Raw genomic sequence first — 16,574 nt, 5'->3', positions numbered from 1 at the left:
TAGTCTTCTAAGGTTCTCAGATCCTACAGCAGCCATAGCAAATGAGTTTTCTTTGTGTAAGAAAGAAAACAGAGTGTGTTTTGCTGTGTGTATGTGAGAGACGTGTGTAAAGAGAAGAGAAAAAATTAAGCAGATACAGCAGAGGGAGAGTAGTACCTACTGTTTAGAATGCTGCATGTAGTTCTACCTGGTATTTTGTTTTGATCCTTGGATGTGCTGTGTGCTTAGTAATTGTCAGTATACATTTTCCTATGAAAGGATGTGTGTGTGCTCAGTCGCTCAGTCATGTCCGACTCTTTGTGACCCCAGGGACTGTATCCTTCAGGCTCCTCTGTCCCTGGAATTTTCCAGGCAAGAATACTGGAGAAGGTTGCCAATTCCTACTCCAGGAGATCTTCCTGACCCAGGAATTGAACCCACATCTCTTGTATCTCCTGCATTGGCAGGCAAATTATTTACCACTGCACACCTGGAAAAGTCCCCTATGAAAGGATATTGTATATAAAATTCTTGGAGTTACTAGGTGAATTATAAAAACACATAGCTCAACTCTTAATACTGTAATAACATTTATGAGATTTTAAGTGTTCTTTTGGATTTGGAAACTCGTCACTTTAAATAACTCTTACCTGGAACACCTCCAACAAACACAGGCTCCCTGTGATCAACTGGTTTTGGATTTAGGGGTCCAACCACGTGGTTCACTTCAGAGTCTACATCCAACTGAACCACATTTGAATCTCTAATAACTGAAACACAGGGAAAAGAGTGGTCATAAGTGATATTGAGGTGATTAATTTTCACATGAAAGGGAATAATTTATTACAGCAATAGCTTTTATTTATTCCAGAATAAACCATACACTTCCCTCTAATCACTGAAAACATCAATGTCTAACCAATCACTAAAATTTTCCTTTGAAAGGCAGAATATTTAGAATACTCTTTCTGATACTTTTTCTTTGCTTTATAAATAATTCATTATTTAAACAATTCCATAAGACTATTCTGGCAGCATTAATATCTTTAAATCACATGTGGATTCAATATACGCATTTTAGTACATTAACATTTGATTCTCTTTTCTTGACTACTTTTAGACTGTCAGTTATTACATATTCTGTCATATAAGTTATATAGACTAAGTTCTTTCAAGTCAGCATGTCAGAGGTGGGTGTATAGGCTCACTTTATCAGGGAAACCCAGGACACACGGCTTTCCTCACCTGTAATTCTGTGCCATCTGCCATCACAGAGACCCTGCTTGGGTGTCACTGAGGTGGAAAAGTCTCTGATGCCGTTGTTGACTTTCACTATGACCTGCAAAAGACAGGGCACATTGTGGAATTTCATTTCATTTCTCCTCACTGAGATAAGATGAGGTTTCTTACATTTACCACAGGGAAGCAAAACTTTGAACATCCAGATATTAGCTTTGCAATTTGAACACAAGGGGTCACTCTTCAGTAGATTAGCGAAAATGTGTTCCTCAGAAAGAGAACAAAATAGAGACACCAGAGAGAAGAGGGGGCAGAGGAACAGTAAGACAGCAATGAATTCCTTTAAAGGTGGAATGTGATGTACAAGGCAGGCAGAGGTACTGATGAAGAGCATGGACTAGAGCCGACTGCCTGGGCTCATACTCAAGCGCGCCTGCTTCCCTCACTCTGTGCCACGTTTTCTCAAGTGATAACTGTAATACTTACTTCACAGAGTTACTGGGACTAAATAAGTTAATCCATATAAAGCATTTAGTAACTGACACACAGTAAGCACCATATAAGGATCTGTTTTCATTGTTATATGGTTTCATAGAATATACTGGAACTCAAATGAAAATCAATTATGTTACATTAGGGACATTGATGAAAATATGCTTCATATTTATTTGAATACTCTCATGAATGTTCTTTAGTATTATTATTTAAGGATGAAAGTGGTGTTTAATTATAACAATTTTTTTTTTTATTTTTAGCAGCTGAAAAGAATGTATGTATGGTATGCATACATATTACAGACAGATGAAAGTTTGCTGCTTCCATTTGTTGTAAAAAATTCCTCTTCTGATTCTTTTATTAAAACCTTTTAATTATTGATTTTTTGGCTTTGTCACAATTTCATGGCTCTTTGCTCTAATCAAATCAATTCCCAACATATGAATCTGAATCCAAAAATTGCCTGCATTTAAACTTTATGTTATAGCTTCCCTGTAGTTTGTTTTTCCCCTCAGTTAGGAAAGATCGATGAAATATTCTGTGAAATAAAACTGCTTCAGATCTAGAATACAAGGTCAGAGAAGACAGACTTGTTAAAACTATTTTTAACACACTACCTGCCCATTTTTCATGTGAACATTTAGGTATTCCCCATTGACACTGTGGCCGTGAACTAGGGTTCCGGAACTGCTTCTGGGACGGACTTCAAATGCAATCTCAAACTTCAATCCAATATTGAAAGACTCATCTGTGGAGAGAAATACTATTAGTTCTCAAGAACAGCAACCTTAATTTTGTAACCATGGCATGATTTTGTAATTGCATATTTTTGCATCTCTTTTGGAAAATTTGATGCATTTTTCAGTAGATAAGTAGAAAGTGTCATTTTCCATGTCAAACACACTGGAAAGCCCTGAGTGGGTCTGAGATAACTAGTATACCATCCCTGTTGTGGAGGGCGGGGTGGAAACAGCATGCTGAAAATACGTCAGGGCTATGGGAGCTCAGGTGAGGAAAAACTGGTTCCAACTAGCAGGACCATTTATTACTTCAAAAGTGAGAAGCAGGAAAGAGCTAACTAGGAAGAACTGGTCTGAACCCAAGTGCAGAGGCTGGGACGTCTGGAGAGCACTGCAGAGGCCAGTGGGGCTGGACCATGCCCTGCGAGTGAGGGTGAGGAAGGGTGAGCAGGGAAGGCCAGCAGGAGCCACACGGGGAAGGGCTCCAGGGCTCCAGTAGGGAAGACAGACTTTACACTGCAGACACTGAGCAAGGGAGCTGACTTCATCAGATCTGTATTTAAAATAATTCTTAAAAAAGATCACTGGAGCCAGTGCTGTAGAACATTTGGGAGGAAAGAGAAAGAACAGCAAAAGCGGTTAGGAGCAGTTTTTGCAGTGATGCAAGAAAACGAATTCTTAAGAATAGCTGTGTTCACTCCAAGAGACTCACTGCAAAGCTGGGCATCTTAATAATGTTCACTTCACGCATCTTCTTATAGGTCACTTTTTAAAGTTTTCCTGCTATTAATGTTTACTGAGAACATAAACTGTGCAGGTTGCTATGCTTTTCAGGCTGTCTAAATCTTTCAGTTCTTTTCACTGAAATTCAATGAAAGGCAGAGGAATGTGCCTGTCGCTGTTTTCGTAGGGATAAAGGAGGAGGAAGGAAAGTAAAATCGTGAACTAGACAAAGAGGAAATATTGCCTCCGGTTATTCTGTTGGACATGGGGAAGGTTTAAGAAGGGATAACTGGCTGCACTGTAAGGTCTTTATTCAGGGCATGTTGAAAGCAGGAACATTCGCCTGTCTTCTTTCTCAGCACCTGTTCTGGTACCCTCCTCACACCTAATGGTTGCTCTATAGAATGCTGTTGGAATGGACTGGATGGTGATTGTGTGTAGTCTGTTTAGGATTTTATTTCCTTATTTTTAGAACTATTATGTTCCATCACTTGGCACGTGGACTGTCATACCAGAGGCACATAATAAAAACTTTGTTGAGTGAGAGTAAGAGCTGAGAATAAAAATCCAGAAAGAAAATTTTTTAAGGATAGCTTTGTCTGCTGGAGCTGCTGGAGAGGGGAGGAAGTGGAACTTTCCTTAGTAGGAATAATGGGTGCTGCTTAGAAGGAGCAGAGAAAAACCCAGTGTGTGAGGTAGCTGAAAGCCCACAGAGGTTAGACCACGGGTGCAGCACAGAAAGTCTATTGGAGCCAAGATGGTCCATCCCCAGAGGGATGGCAGCTGTGGAAGCACTGGCTGGGGAAAGCAAACAGGGACTGGGATGGTCCCTGTGTCTATTTGGATGGCAGCAGAGGAGAAAGGTGGCCCTTAGGAAAAGTGACCATTTTCAAGGGCTGAGTTTGATATTCTGGTTTTTAATTTTGGGCCCAATATCCCTGTTAGCCATCTCCAGGAAAGAAGTATTTCATGATTTATGTTTTAACATAAGTCATTGTTACCTAGGACCACGTAACCTCCTTCTGTTGAGAAGTATGTTCCTATTTCCATTGGACCTTCGAAACAAGGAGTCACGCTAAATGTCTGAGAAGCGGAGGTGATGGAGGCCCCATTGAGCTGAAGGTTGCTGAGGCAGCCACTGAAGCTGTAGACCGAGTTTATCTGAGAGGAGAAGACATTTCTTAAAATCCATTTTCTCAACACTCACAAACGCACCAGTGAAGGGATTTGTGTCCTGAGAGGAACCCAGTAATTTCTTGCCCTATTGGTTTTAGCTATCTGAATGATCAATCATTTTCTAGGCTGTTGCTTTTTAAGAGCTCTTTGAAGCTAGAATTCTGTATTAGGTAATAACAGCCTACCATAATTAACGTATAAAAATTTCAACATTTTTCACTGAACAAGGTAAATTGCAGCTGTGGTTTTCAAACTGAATTAGAAATATTCTCATTTGTTTTTCTTCAAGAAAGACAGCTGTGCCCTAGATCACCTAATGCTGATGAGGGCTAGCAAAGAACTAAACTTTTAAATCTACCATGGTTAAATAAACAGCGGAGAATTTGCTTTATTGGCTTGTGTTTGAGCATTTATCATACCACAGGATGTGAAACACGGGCCACTTTAGATAACCGATTTCACAGTTTTAGAAATCTTTCTTTTAAAGAAGCTGTCATGGAATTGGGGCTACTCATCTAAAATCAAATTAAATATGAACATTCCCCCCATTTTTGCTTTACACACACATATTAATGGATCTTTGTTGTTGTTATTTAGTCGCTAAGTTGTGTCTGACATTTTTGCGACCCTGTGGTCTGTGGCCTGCTAGACTCCTCTGTCCATGGGGTTTTCCAGGCAAGAATACTGGAGTGGGTTGACATTTCCTTCTCCACGGGATCTTTCTGACCCAAGGATCAAACCTGAATCTCCTGCATTGGCAGGCAGATTCTTTACCACTGAGCCACCAGGGAAGCCATTTAATGGATTTCAGAAGTGTATTCTTTGTGTTAAAGTCAAACCTGTATTTATATTAAAAATAAACTTAGTCCTTTGATGCATTCCTTTATTGCTAAATATTTTTGAAGATCCAATATTTTAAACATTTAAATTACAAAAGTAATGTTGTTTTCTTCTACCATATCCTCATGTCCCCCACATTTCCTTGTACAATTACAAAGTGTGTGTGTGTGTGTGTGCATGTGTAGGAAATGAAAATGAGGTCATAGTTCACATAATGGCCTGAAAGTTTTTTTTTTCACCCAACTATATATAATATAATGACTTCCTTTTTTTTGGGTAATTTTTTCGGGCTGTGCCTTGCAGCTTGCAGGATCTTCGTTCCCCGAGCAGGGACTGAACCCAGGCCTGGGCAGTGAAAGCAGAGTCCTCGCCACTGGAGCACCTGGGAATGCTCTTTTGGGTGTTCTTTAAGACTAAAAGCATGGGTACTTGCTGAACAAGCAAGCATCCCCTTGAGACATGACTTTGTATGACAGTTTATACCTTCATCTCACCTCTACCTTAGCATCAAAAGATCACTCTGGGCTTTGTGACGTCACAGGGTGGACAGACAACCATAAAGCAGTACCCACTCATGTATCCCATCTCCAGCCAAAGTACAGTTTTACTTTTGCCAGTTTTCTAACCATAAAGCGAGGGCTAGATTAAATAATCTTCCAGCTCTAAAGGTCGATGGCTCTACCTGATCACACTTGGCTTACCTGGACATTTTTCACAGCCCTTCCAGGAGCCACACCTCCCAAATAAATAGGACCCCTGATTTTCCAGTCAGCTCCTGTAGGGGGAAGACTTTCTTCTAAGACTCGAAGTCCATCAATTATCATTCGGCCGCTGCTCTTTTCCCGAATAAATATCACCTTGATGGAGAGAAGGACAAAAGCGTATCTTTAGTACATCCAAAGCTTAGTGGGAAGGCTGTGTTGCTTCTCCTCTCAACTGTGCTATCATTTGCAGTGCTGCAGAAGTTCTTTAAAGAGTAGTCCTTTCACTGAAGGTCAGGAATTTGTCTCTTCTTTTAAACCCTGATTTAAAGTTACAGGCTTAATCTCTGAATACAGTTTATGATTAGCAGAGTTCTCTGTCCCAGCTGGCAGCCCACATGCTCTTGCTCCTAAATTTAACTATAATTAATTGTAATGCAGCTGACATTGCTTATTTTCCCCACTATACACACACTGAATTGTTTTGATATTTGGGTTATTCTACCTGCTGTATCCTTTCTTCCTAGTAATCCAGCTGACATTGCTTACTTTTCCCACTATACACACACTGAATTGCTTTGATGTTTAGGTTATTCTACCTGTTGTATCCTTTCTTCCTAACAGATTTACTCTATTTTCTACCTTCCATAGCTTAGTCTATGAGACACTCAGCAATCATAGAAAATTTAGAATATTATAGGCAGTGGAAAAAAACCCAGTCAAGTGAAAAATCCTTAGAAACCAAACTTCAGCTTATACTGGCCACCGATATTTTGTTTAAAATAACTGCACTAAAAATATTTGATCTGTCAAAAAATTATACTCAGTTATATTTCTTTTAAAATAATAAGCTTCAAGATTTTTATAATAAACTAAAGAAAGTTTCTGAAACTGAACTCTGAACATATAGCAACAGAATTTGTAAATGGATGTTTCTAGAGAAACCACTAGTGGGGTATTAGAATGGTGGACATTTGCTGATAATAATATTCTCTGCCTTCAACTTACATCATGCCACAATCCATCATTGTATTTCTCCTGGCTTCTAATCTTCAGTTTCTTGTGGCCAACATTAAACATGAAAACCAAGCGGCCATGGGCTAAGAACAGGGTCATGAAGTCATTCTCTTCTTGATCTGAGACATAGAAAATCATCCCATGGGAGGAACGTGTTTTCAGACGAATGGAAAACTGGGATCTGGAAAATGAGAAGGAAAAGCTTACCACTTATCAAAGAAGACTGTGATCTCTAACTTCCCAAGACAATACAGCGTACGGAAGAATAAAGCCATCTGATCTAGTCCCAAGCAACGTTACTTCTAATTACACCTTGTTATTATTAGTGAATATTGGGTAAGCACTGCTAATTCAAAAATGTAAATCCTTCTCCATTTCCTCATACGACAGGGATAAATCCCACATTTAAGAAAGTGTTCTTTTAGTAAATGCTGGAGAAAATGTGGAGAAAAGGGAACCCTCTGGCACTGCTGGTGGGAATGTAAACTGATACAGCCACTATGGAGAACAGTGTGGCGATTTCTTAAAAAACTAGGAATAAAACTACCATATGCATGAGTGCTAAGTCACTTCAGCAGTGTCTGACTCTTTGCGACGCCATGGACTATACCCCACGAGGCTCCTCTGTCTGTGGGATTCTCCAGGCATGAATACTGGCGTGCACTGACATGCCCTCCTCCAGGGGATCTTCCTGACCTGGGGATCAAACCCACACCTCTTCCATCTCCTGCACTGGCAGGTGGGTTCTTTATCACTAGCGCCACCTCAGAGGCCCAAAACTACCATATGACCCAGCAATTCCACTGCTGAGCATATGCCCTGAGAAAATCATAACTGAAAAAGACACCAGTACCCCAATGTTTATCGCAGCATTATTTACAATAGCCAGGACATGGAAGCAGCCTAGACGTCCACTGACAGGTGAATAAAGAAGTTGTGGTACATATGTATAATTGAGTATTCCTCAGGCATAAAAAGAAAAGAGTTTGAGTCAGTTCTAGTGAGGTGGATGAACCTAGAGCCTGTTACTACAGAATGAAGAAGTCAGAGAAAAACAGGTTTCATAAAATCACACATACATATGGAATACTAGAAAAATGGTTTTGATGAACCTATTTGCAGGGCAGGAATAGAGACGCAGACACAGAGAACAGACTTGTGGACACAGTGAGGGAAGGAGAGGGTGGGACCAACTGGGAGGGTACCATGGAAATGTATACCTTATCACATGTAAAACAGATAGCTAGTGGGAAGCTGCCATATAACACAGGGAGCTCAAACCAGAGATACCTAGAGGATTGCGATGGGGTGGGGGTGGGAGGGAGGTTCAAGGAGGGGACATATATATAATTATGGCTGATTCACATTGTCGTATGGCAGAAACCGACACAACATTGTAAAGCAATTATCCTCCAATTAAAATTTTTTTTAAAAAAGTGTTGCTTCAGTAAAGGATAATATCATGTCTTGCTTTGAAAAAATGATTGCACTTAATGTAGTAAAAATCTTTATGCTAAGGAAGCTTCATGTAGACAAAATACTATACAGCAATTAATATGCATACAAAAATTTGCATAGAAACAATAGGATTTATGTACTATCTAAAATACAGATTCAGTTTTCTCCCCATAAAAATTAATCAATAGATATCACATGCTAAATACAGCTACCAGAATGTGTAGAACTCATATAAACTTTCTAGAAATTCAGCTTTAGGCCACAGGTAAGATACATTTATTAAGCTAATTTCCAGTTTGATTAACTCTGTATTTTTCCAGAAGAATACAAAATACTGATTCTGCCTATTAGGAAAATAGGAAATTAGGAGTTTCTTATTGAATCCACTGGTGGTATGAATGTCTGAAAGAGCTAGATAAGAGTATCTGGGTGCTACATACTTTAAAAGAAATCTTAAATAATCCTAAATAACTTGGAGAGCTGTGAAACAACAGGAAGAGGCGATGAACTTTAGAGATAGCTTGAGGGTCAACAGAGACACAGTGCATTTGTATTTTTAGTGTCTTTCCTTATTAACCTTCCAGCAGTTCAGATGCATTCCCACTTACAGTCTGAAATCAATTTGTGTCAGAAAGGGAAGGTGACAGTAAGGTTAGATGATAAGTCATTTAAAATTTCCCCCATTTTCCTTTCTTTGATTGTCTTTTCTTTTTCATTAAGTACAGCAAACTCCTAGGACAATGCTGTTATATGCACCTTACTTTTGGGAAGAAAGTCACTGAGAATGTTATTTATTGGGCAGTATGAATCATGTGCTATTTAGTATTTGTTTTGATGAAAAAAAGAACAAGATTAAAGCAGCACAGAAAAATTATAGGGAAACGAAGAAAATATGGTAAGTAAGGATGAAGCCCAGCCATGGCATCGAGTTTCTAAACGAATAGTGTGTTACTTTACTTTTCACCAAAATCTCCTTTTAGGTGTTCAAACTCTTGACGGCTGTTGGCTGTCCCTCCGTACTGATAGGCGTGCTCTATCGCTCTAGGGCTGTTGGAAAGCTGGCAGTGTGAGTCTCTCGGAACACTCCTCTCCAGGAATTTCAGGCCAACAGGATCCCACGAAGGAGCATCTTTACTTTTCTCTCCCTGTAAGCATAGGAAATGACTCATTTAAGGGATAAAACTGACATAGTAGTAGCAAAAATTCACTTTTAATTTTTTATCATTAACAATGATCATTAAATAATTAAAGTGTATATTCTTTGTACATATTACACTCGTAAAATATCAGACCTCTCCATTCCTCTACTACCATAGCAAATGCCAGCAGTAGCTGCAGCAGTAACAGATGACAACAGAGTATGTTAACAAACCCCAAATTCCCATTCACAGTCTGAAAACAATTTGAATACTGAACCCATAGAGACAAGTGTTCTGAGATTAAATTAAACGCACATTTTAATCAATGGTGGAAAATGAAAAAATTGGCAATAAAGACCCCTGAGAGACTCAATAAATAAAATCCTCATATCATACGTAACAATACCACTTGAATACACATATTATTATTTATATATCCTGCATAAAAAGTTAAAAGCTTAGTAACATCTTCAAAATATTTTTTTAAGAATGTTTTGGGTGGTAAGATATGTAGCAAACTTAGGTGACAGGATATAGAACAATTTTAAAAAATTAGTTTGTGCTCTTAAAATTGCACTATTGATTTTAAAATTTACAGTTCTGAAACTACAGACTAATATTTAATGGTTATTTAGTCAAGTTTCTGAAGCAAAAGTAAATGCAAGTAAATCTGAACGTTCAGTCATTTACTCATTTATTCAAGCAAATGTTTACTGAGTACCTAATAGGAGTGAAGAAGAAAAAGAAAACCAATGTTTCTGCGTGCCTTCAGCAGGTAGTGTGTGGTGGGGAACAGAAAGGTGAGTGAGACATGGTTCCTGTTTTTTAAGGACTGATAATTGATTTGGTTTTTAAACAACAAATTGGAAGACAGGCTGGAGCTGGATAGGAAGGGCCTTAGATGACTTGGTAAAGGATGGGGTTTTATATTTTAGGTGATGAGAAGCACCACAGGTCTGAAAAGCAGGGAGTGGCCTGATCTGATCCACTTGGGAAGAAATCTTGCAATAAAGTAAGGATGGAGAGAGAGGAAATATTTGGAGCTAGGGAGAGCTGGAGAACACAGCGAGTCAGGTTGAGACGCAGGATCAGAGGAGAGAGGACAATTTCTGATTCAGGATTGCAGAATGAACGCACATAGCTTTCCCCCTCCCTAATTCCCATCGAAATGTCAGAAGAACTATACACATAAAAATAAATCCACCGTAGTCCTGGAAGTATAGGGGGAATTCTACTAGTCAAACAAAGCAGTGTGGAATTTCCATAAAACAATATTGTAATACAGACTGGAACAGACTGACTATGTATATATATGTCTTGGTTGTGCTGGGTCTTCGTGGCTGTGCACGGGCTTTCTCTACTTGGGGCAAGCGAAGAGCGTGTAGGATCTTCCTAGACCAGGGATTGAACCCGCATCCCCTGTGTGAGCAGGTGGATTCTTAACCACTAGACCACGAGGGAGCCCAAAACTCTTAATCTCATATGGAAAAAGATAAGACCCCCCCCAAAAGTCTGTGTTCCAGGCAAATCCAAGAAATTAAGGAAATGCACATCAAACCCACAGTGAGATATCACCTCACACTTGTCAGAATGGCTATCATCGAAAAGAACATGAATTGGTGAGATGTGGAGGAAAAGGTATCCTCTTACACTGTTGGGGGGAATGCAGACTGGTGCAGCCACTGTGGAAAGTAGTATGAAGGTATCTCAAAAAACTAAAAATATAACAGAACTACCATATGACCCAGCAATTCCACTCCTGTGTATATATCCAAAAATAACACAAAAACTCTAATTTGAAGAGACACATATACCCAATGTTCACAGCAGCATTGTTTACAACTGCCAAGATATGGTATCAAACTAAAAGACCATCAAGAGATGAATAAAGAAGATACATACATTATACACATACACACACACGCTGGACACTACTCAGTCACAGAAAGAACAGAATTTTGCCATTTGCAGCAACATAGGTGGACTTGCAGAGCATTATGTTAAGTGAATAAGTCAGAGAAAGACAAATACTGTGGAGTATCTTTTATATGTGGAATCTAAAAAAGACAACAAACTAGTGAATATAACAAAAAGAAGCAGACTCAGAGAGAGAACAAACTAGTGGTCACCAGTGGCGAGGGGCAATACAAGGGTGGAGAGTAAGAAGTACAAACTATTAGGTATAAAAGAAGCTACAAGGATATATTGTACAACATGGGGATTATGGCCAAAATTTTACATTAACTATAAATGGAGTACAACCTTTAAAAATCGTGAATCATTATATACTGTATACCCGTAACTTATGTAACATTATACAACTATATTTCAATTAAAAAAACAAATAAAATAAAATAGGGATTAAGGCTGGCCTCACTGATCAGATGAGAGTTGGGCAATCCTTGAGGAGAAGCTGTCAATGCAGATATTTGGGGGAAGCATGGTCTAGGTAAGAGAAAAGCTCAAGGGAGGATCTTGAGGCAGGAGTGTACCTGGCTTGTTCTAGAAACAGCCGGTAGATCAATAGGAGGAGAAGAGCGAGTGAGAACAAGGGCCTCTTATGACACTGTAGGAACTTCAGCGTTTACTCTGAGTGCAGTGGGAGGGCCATTTTGAACACAGAAGTAACATGATGAGGCATGTTTAAAAGGATCTGGTTGTGTGCTGAAAATATACTATCGGGGAACAGGGTAAAACAGGGCGGTCTGCTGGGAGGCTGTTACAGTAATTCAGATGAGAGGCGACAAAGGCTGGGACCAGGATGGGAGCACTTGATGGCATTGTTTACATTGGGCCAGGACGGAGTAGGGAGGGTCAGACTGAAAGAATGAGAAGGAACTGGACTTTCATTTGTAATGAAGGCAAATAATGTACATGCTAGGTGTAAAACGAATGAGAGAATAGTCATCAGTGACTGCAATTTAAGACTCAAGATTTTGAATGCAAAGTCACTCTAGGTGATGGCACAGATCAATTGTGGATGTGAGTGGTTAAAAGGAAGGTCAAGGAAGGAGGGAAAAACAAGGTAAGATCAGAAACCAATGATTTCTAGGATTGTGACAGAAACTAGAGGCTGTTATGCAACAACAAATGATACTAGAGAATGATCACAGTAAATAGTATATATTTTTATATAAAATACAGAGCAATTTTAACCACTGTAATGAAAAGCAGTTGGAAGTAAGAGCAAAAGCTTATTCAAACTGTTTCTTTGGGAATAAGAACTGATACAACAAATCTGGTAAACTGCAATATCAGATACTACAGAAATCATATCTTTCATACAAACACAGTTGCAAATGAGTAAATTCAATAAAGCACCAGTGACTAGAATGTATGTGTGGAATACAAGGGCGATCTAGAAGTTGGCGCAGCATTATCTTTTACCTTTTTATTCTGATTTGTTTTAGGCTTTGAGGAATTTCTTCCTTTTTTGTGAAGGAGAAGCAATGGTGAAGACTCAATGGGACACTCATAAAGAGAAGTGTGGACCTTTTCAGAATACCGCTGGAAATCTTCGACGTCTACATCTCTATCCAACCTGTGTTTGTAACAGAGGAAAGAAAAATCTTAAGAATGTTGTTGAGAATTACATGATGAAGCTGTGGAAGTCAAAGAACTTTAGCAATTAATGTGTGTGTGTGTGTGTGTGTGTGTGTGTGTGTGTGTGTATGTATGTGATGGGTCTTTATCCATCAACCACTATCTTAACTAGAACCCTTTAAATGATCATTTAACCAATTAACCAACAACTCTGTGCCTGGCACCAGCACACTGACAGAGGAACATGCCTTCCCTGACCATGTCCTGGATAATGAGGACCTCATCGGTGTTATTTAATCTGTATTAAATTCCTCCCTTGCATGTTTCTGAACTCAGGGGGTTCTCATCGTCTTTGTTAAGGATAAAACAACATGGTACTCTACCGAATGGGAGAAGATACTTGCAAACAATATATCTGATAAGGGTTTAATATAAAAAATACACGAAGAACTCACACAAATCAACATAAAAACCAAACAACTTGATTGAAAAAGGGGGCACAGGACCTAAACAGACATTTCTCCAAAGAAGACATAAAGACAGAAAATTGACACGTGAAAAGATGCTTAACATCACTGATCATCAGGGAAATGCCAATCAAAACCACAAAGAGATACCACTCACCTGTCATGATGCCTATCATAAAAAAGACAAGATACAATAAGTGTTAGTGAGGATGTGGAGAAAAGGGAACCCTCACGTTTTGTTGGTAGGAATGTAACTTAGTGCAGCCACGATGGAAAATAGGCTTCTCAAAACATTAAAAAAAAACTACCATATGATCCAGCAATTCCATTGGTGGGTATTTACCAGAAGAAAACAAAAAGACTGATTTGAAAAAGATACATGCACCCCTAGTCTCACTGCAGCATTATTTACAACAGCCACAATATGGAAGCAACTCAAGTGTTGACTGATAGATGAATGGATAAAGATGGAGTATGTATATATATATGAAATATTATTTAGCCATGAAAATTAAATCTTGCCATTTGTGACATGGATGGATTTAGAGGGTATTATGTTAAATGAAATAAGTCAGATGGAGAAAGACAAGACTATATGATTTCACTTAAAAGTGGAATCTAAAAAACAAAACAAACAACAAAACAGAGTCACAGATACAGAGAGCAAATGGGTGGATGCAGAAGGGGAGGTGTGAGTCCAAAATTAGTGAAAAGGATTAAGAAGTAAAAACCTCCACTTATAAATAAGCCATGGGCATGTAATAAACAACATAAGGAATATAGTTGATAATATTATAATAACAGTATGGAGACAGATGGTTAATAGACTTATCTTGGTGAGTACTTCATATATGCAAATGTCTCCTGAGAAACCTGTATGTGGGTCAAGAAGCAACAGTTAGAACTGGACATGGAACAATGGACTAGTTCCAAATTGGGGAAGGAGTACATCAAGGCTGTATAATGTCACGCTGCTTATTTAACTTATATGCAGAGTACATCATAAGAAATGCCAGGCTAGATGAATCACAAACTGGAATCAAGATTGCTGGGAGAAATAGAAACAACCTCAGATATGCAGATGATACCACTCTAATGTCAGAAAGTAAAGAGTAACTAGAGAACTTCTTGATGAGGACAAAAGAGAAGAGTGAAAAAGCTGGCTTAAAGCTCAATAGCCAAAAAACTAAGATCATGGCATCCAGTTCCATCACTTCATGGCAAATATATGGGGAAAAAGTGAAAGCAGTGACAGATTTTATTTTCCTGGGCTCCAAAATCACTGCAGATGGTGACTGCAGCCATGAAATTAAAAGAGGCTTGCTCCTTGGAAGAAAAGCTATGACAAACCTAGAGAGCATATTAAAAAGCAGAGACATCACTTTGCTGACAAAGGTCTGTATAGTCAAAGCTATGGTTTTTCCAGTAGTCATGTATGGATGTGACAGTTGAACACATAAAGAAGGCTGAGCACTGAAGAATTGATGCTTTTGAATTGTGGAGCTAGAGAAGACTCTTGAGAGTCCCTTTGACTGCAAGGAGACCAAGCCAGTCAATCCTAAAGGAAATCAACCCTGAATATTCATTGGAAGGACTGATGCTGCAGCTGAAGCTCCAATACTTTGGCCACCTGATGTGAAGAGCCGACTCATTAGAAAAGACCCTGATGCTGGGGAAGATTGAAGGCAGGAGGAGAAGCAGGTAGCAGAGGATGAGACGGTTAGATAGCAACACCAACTCCAAGGACATGAGTATGAGCAAACTCAAGGAGATAATAGAGGACAGAGGAGCCTGGTGTGCTGTAGTCCATGGGGCTGAAAACAGCCAGACCTGACTTAGAGACTGAACAACAATCAGATGTCAAATCACTATGTAGTATACCTGAAACTAACATAATATTGTACATCAACGAAATTTCAACAAGAGAAAATTAATGAAAAAATAGTCATGCATTAAATTAATATAAAAAAGACTTCCTTAAACTGGTGAGGATGATTTGGATATGTTGCTCTGTATTGTACCACTGACAGTAAGTACAGAAATAACCACATTTAATATTCACAGTTGCTGTATGCTATGTGCTTTATGTACATTATCTCAATTAATCCTCATAACAAGTTTACCAAGTGGGCCCTATTATTATCTGCATTTTGCAGCTGAAGAAACAAAGGCATACTTAGCCGATGCCATACAAAAATTAAAAGGCAAAAAACTTACACACAAACCGTGTGTCAGTTTTTCAAGCACATGCAAGCATTTAATGACTACCCTCTTATGCCCCCAATATTTCATAGTTCTTTCATAGTTTTAATAAGGTAAATGTTTTAATTATCAACTTGAACGTCTTTACTGATCATGCAGATTTATGAATACTAAAAATACTGTACCTGGTGAAGTAGGCATTACTTATACATCCGGTGAAATTAGCATACTGGGGAGTGATGGGTGAGCCGCCGAAGTAGAACTTCTTTTCACCTGCTTGGGTCTGCTCCACTTTCCCTCTGGTAGGGTTCTTACTCCCAAGTCTGCTCTTATCTACTATCAACTCATATCTGTAAGGGAAAAAGCTTTTTTAAGCACTACAAGGCTAACGTATTGCTTGAGTTTCGTTCTAGGGTATATGCTTTCTCATGGAATTGGGAAATGAAACATTTGGTTAATGACAAGATAACAAGTTGCCAGAATCTTTGTGAGGCTCAGGATAAAACGGATGAATATTTCTATATGCAGAAAAGGCTCTCCAAATCATGGCTGTAATTTAAACTCATAGAAGCAGGTTCGAATGACTAGTCATCAGAAACTTCTTTTATTTTTGGTGTGGAAAAATCAGAACATAAATCGTGGTGATCATTTAATCTTATTTGTGGGAAGCTATTTTCATTCTAAAGCACATTGACAGTGATTGGAAATGGTATCTTGAAACGACCTATTAACATTTTCTTTTAACGGGAGGGCTCCCCAGGAATGGACGCAGAATAGGAGCAGTCTGCAACAGAAAATTCATTGCTTTTACAGAAAGAATTTTCCTTTTATGAAAGAGAAATACAGTATCACACA

The 16,574-nt window shown here is 38.8% G+C and overlaps 1 protein-coding gene across 2 annotated transcripts in view; it reads right to left on the bottom strand.

Moving 5' to 3' along the window:
* Nucleotides 1–16,574, bottom strand: part of LAMA4 (laminin subunit alpha 4) — a 146,155-nt gene that overhangs the window by 3,961 nt on the left and 125,620 nt on the right. For both annotated transcript variants that reach the window (XM_065911803.1, XM_065911804.1), the window contains exons 29-37: nt 15,905–16,069; nt 12,895–13,048; nt 9,326–9,513; nt 6,902–7,091; nt 5,894–6,049; nt 4,178–4,337; nt 2,331–2,461; nt 1,225–1,318; nt 630–749 (exon numbers count right to left, since the gene is read on the bottom strand). In XM_065911803.1, the coding sequence (XP_065767875.1) occupies nt 630–749; nt 1,225–1,318; nt 2,331–2,461; nt 4,178–4,337; nt 5,894–6,049; nt 6,902–7,091; nt 9,326–9,513; nt 12,895–13,048; nt 15,905–16,069 (1,358 nt within the window). The remainder of the gene's footprint in view (nt 1–629; nt 750–1,224; nt 1,319–2,330; nt 2,462–4,177; nt 4,338–5,893; nt 6,050–6,901; nt 7,092–9,325; nt 9,514–12,894; nt 13,049–15,904; nt 16,070–16,574) is intronic.

This window comes from Muntiacus reevesi, chromosome 19, assembly GCF_963930625.1.
Source record: "Muntiacus reevesi chromosome 19, mMunRee1.1, whole genome shotgun sequence".
Lineage (NCBI taxonomy): Eukaryota > Metazoa > Chordata > Mammalia > Artiodactyla > Cervidae > Muntiacus > Muntiacus reevesi.
Note: the sequence above shows the minus strand (reverse complement) of the source record. Positions and strands in the feature narration are given on the sequence as shown.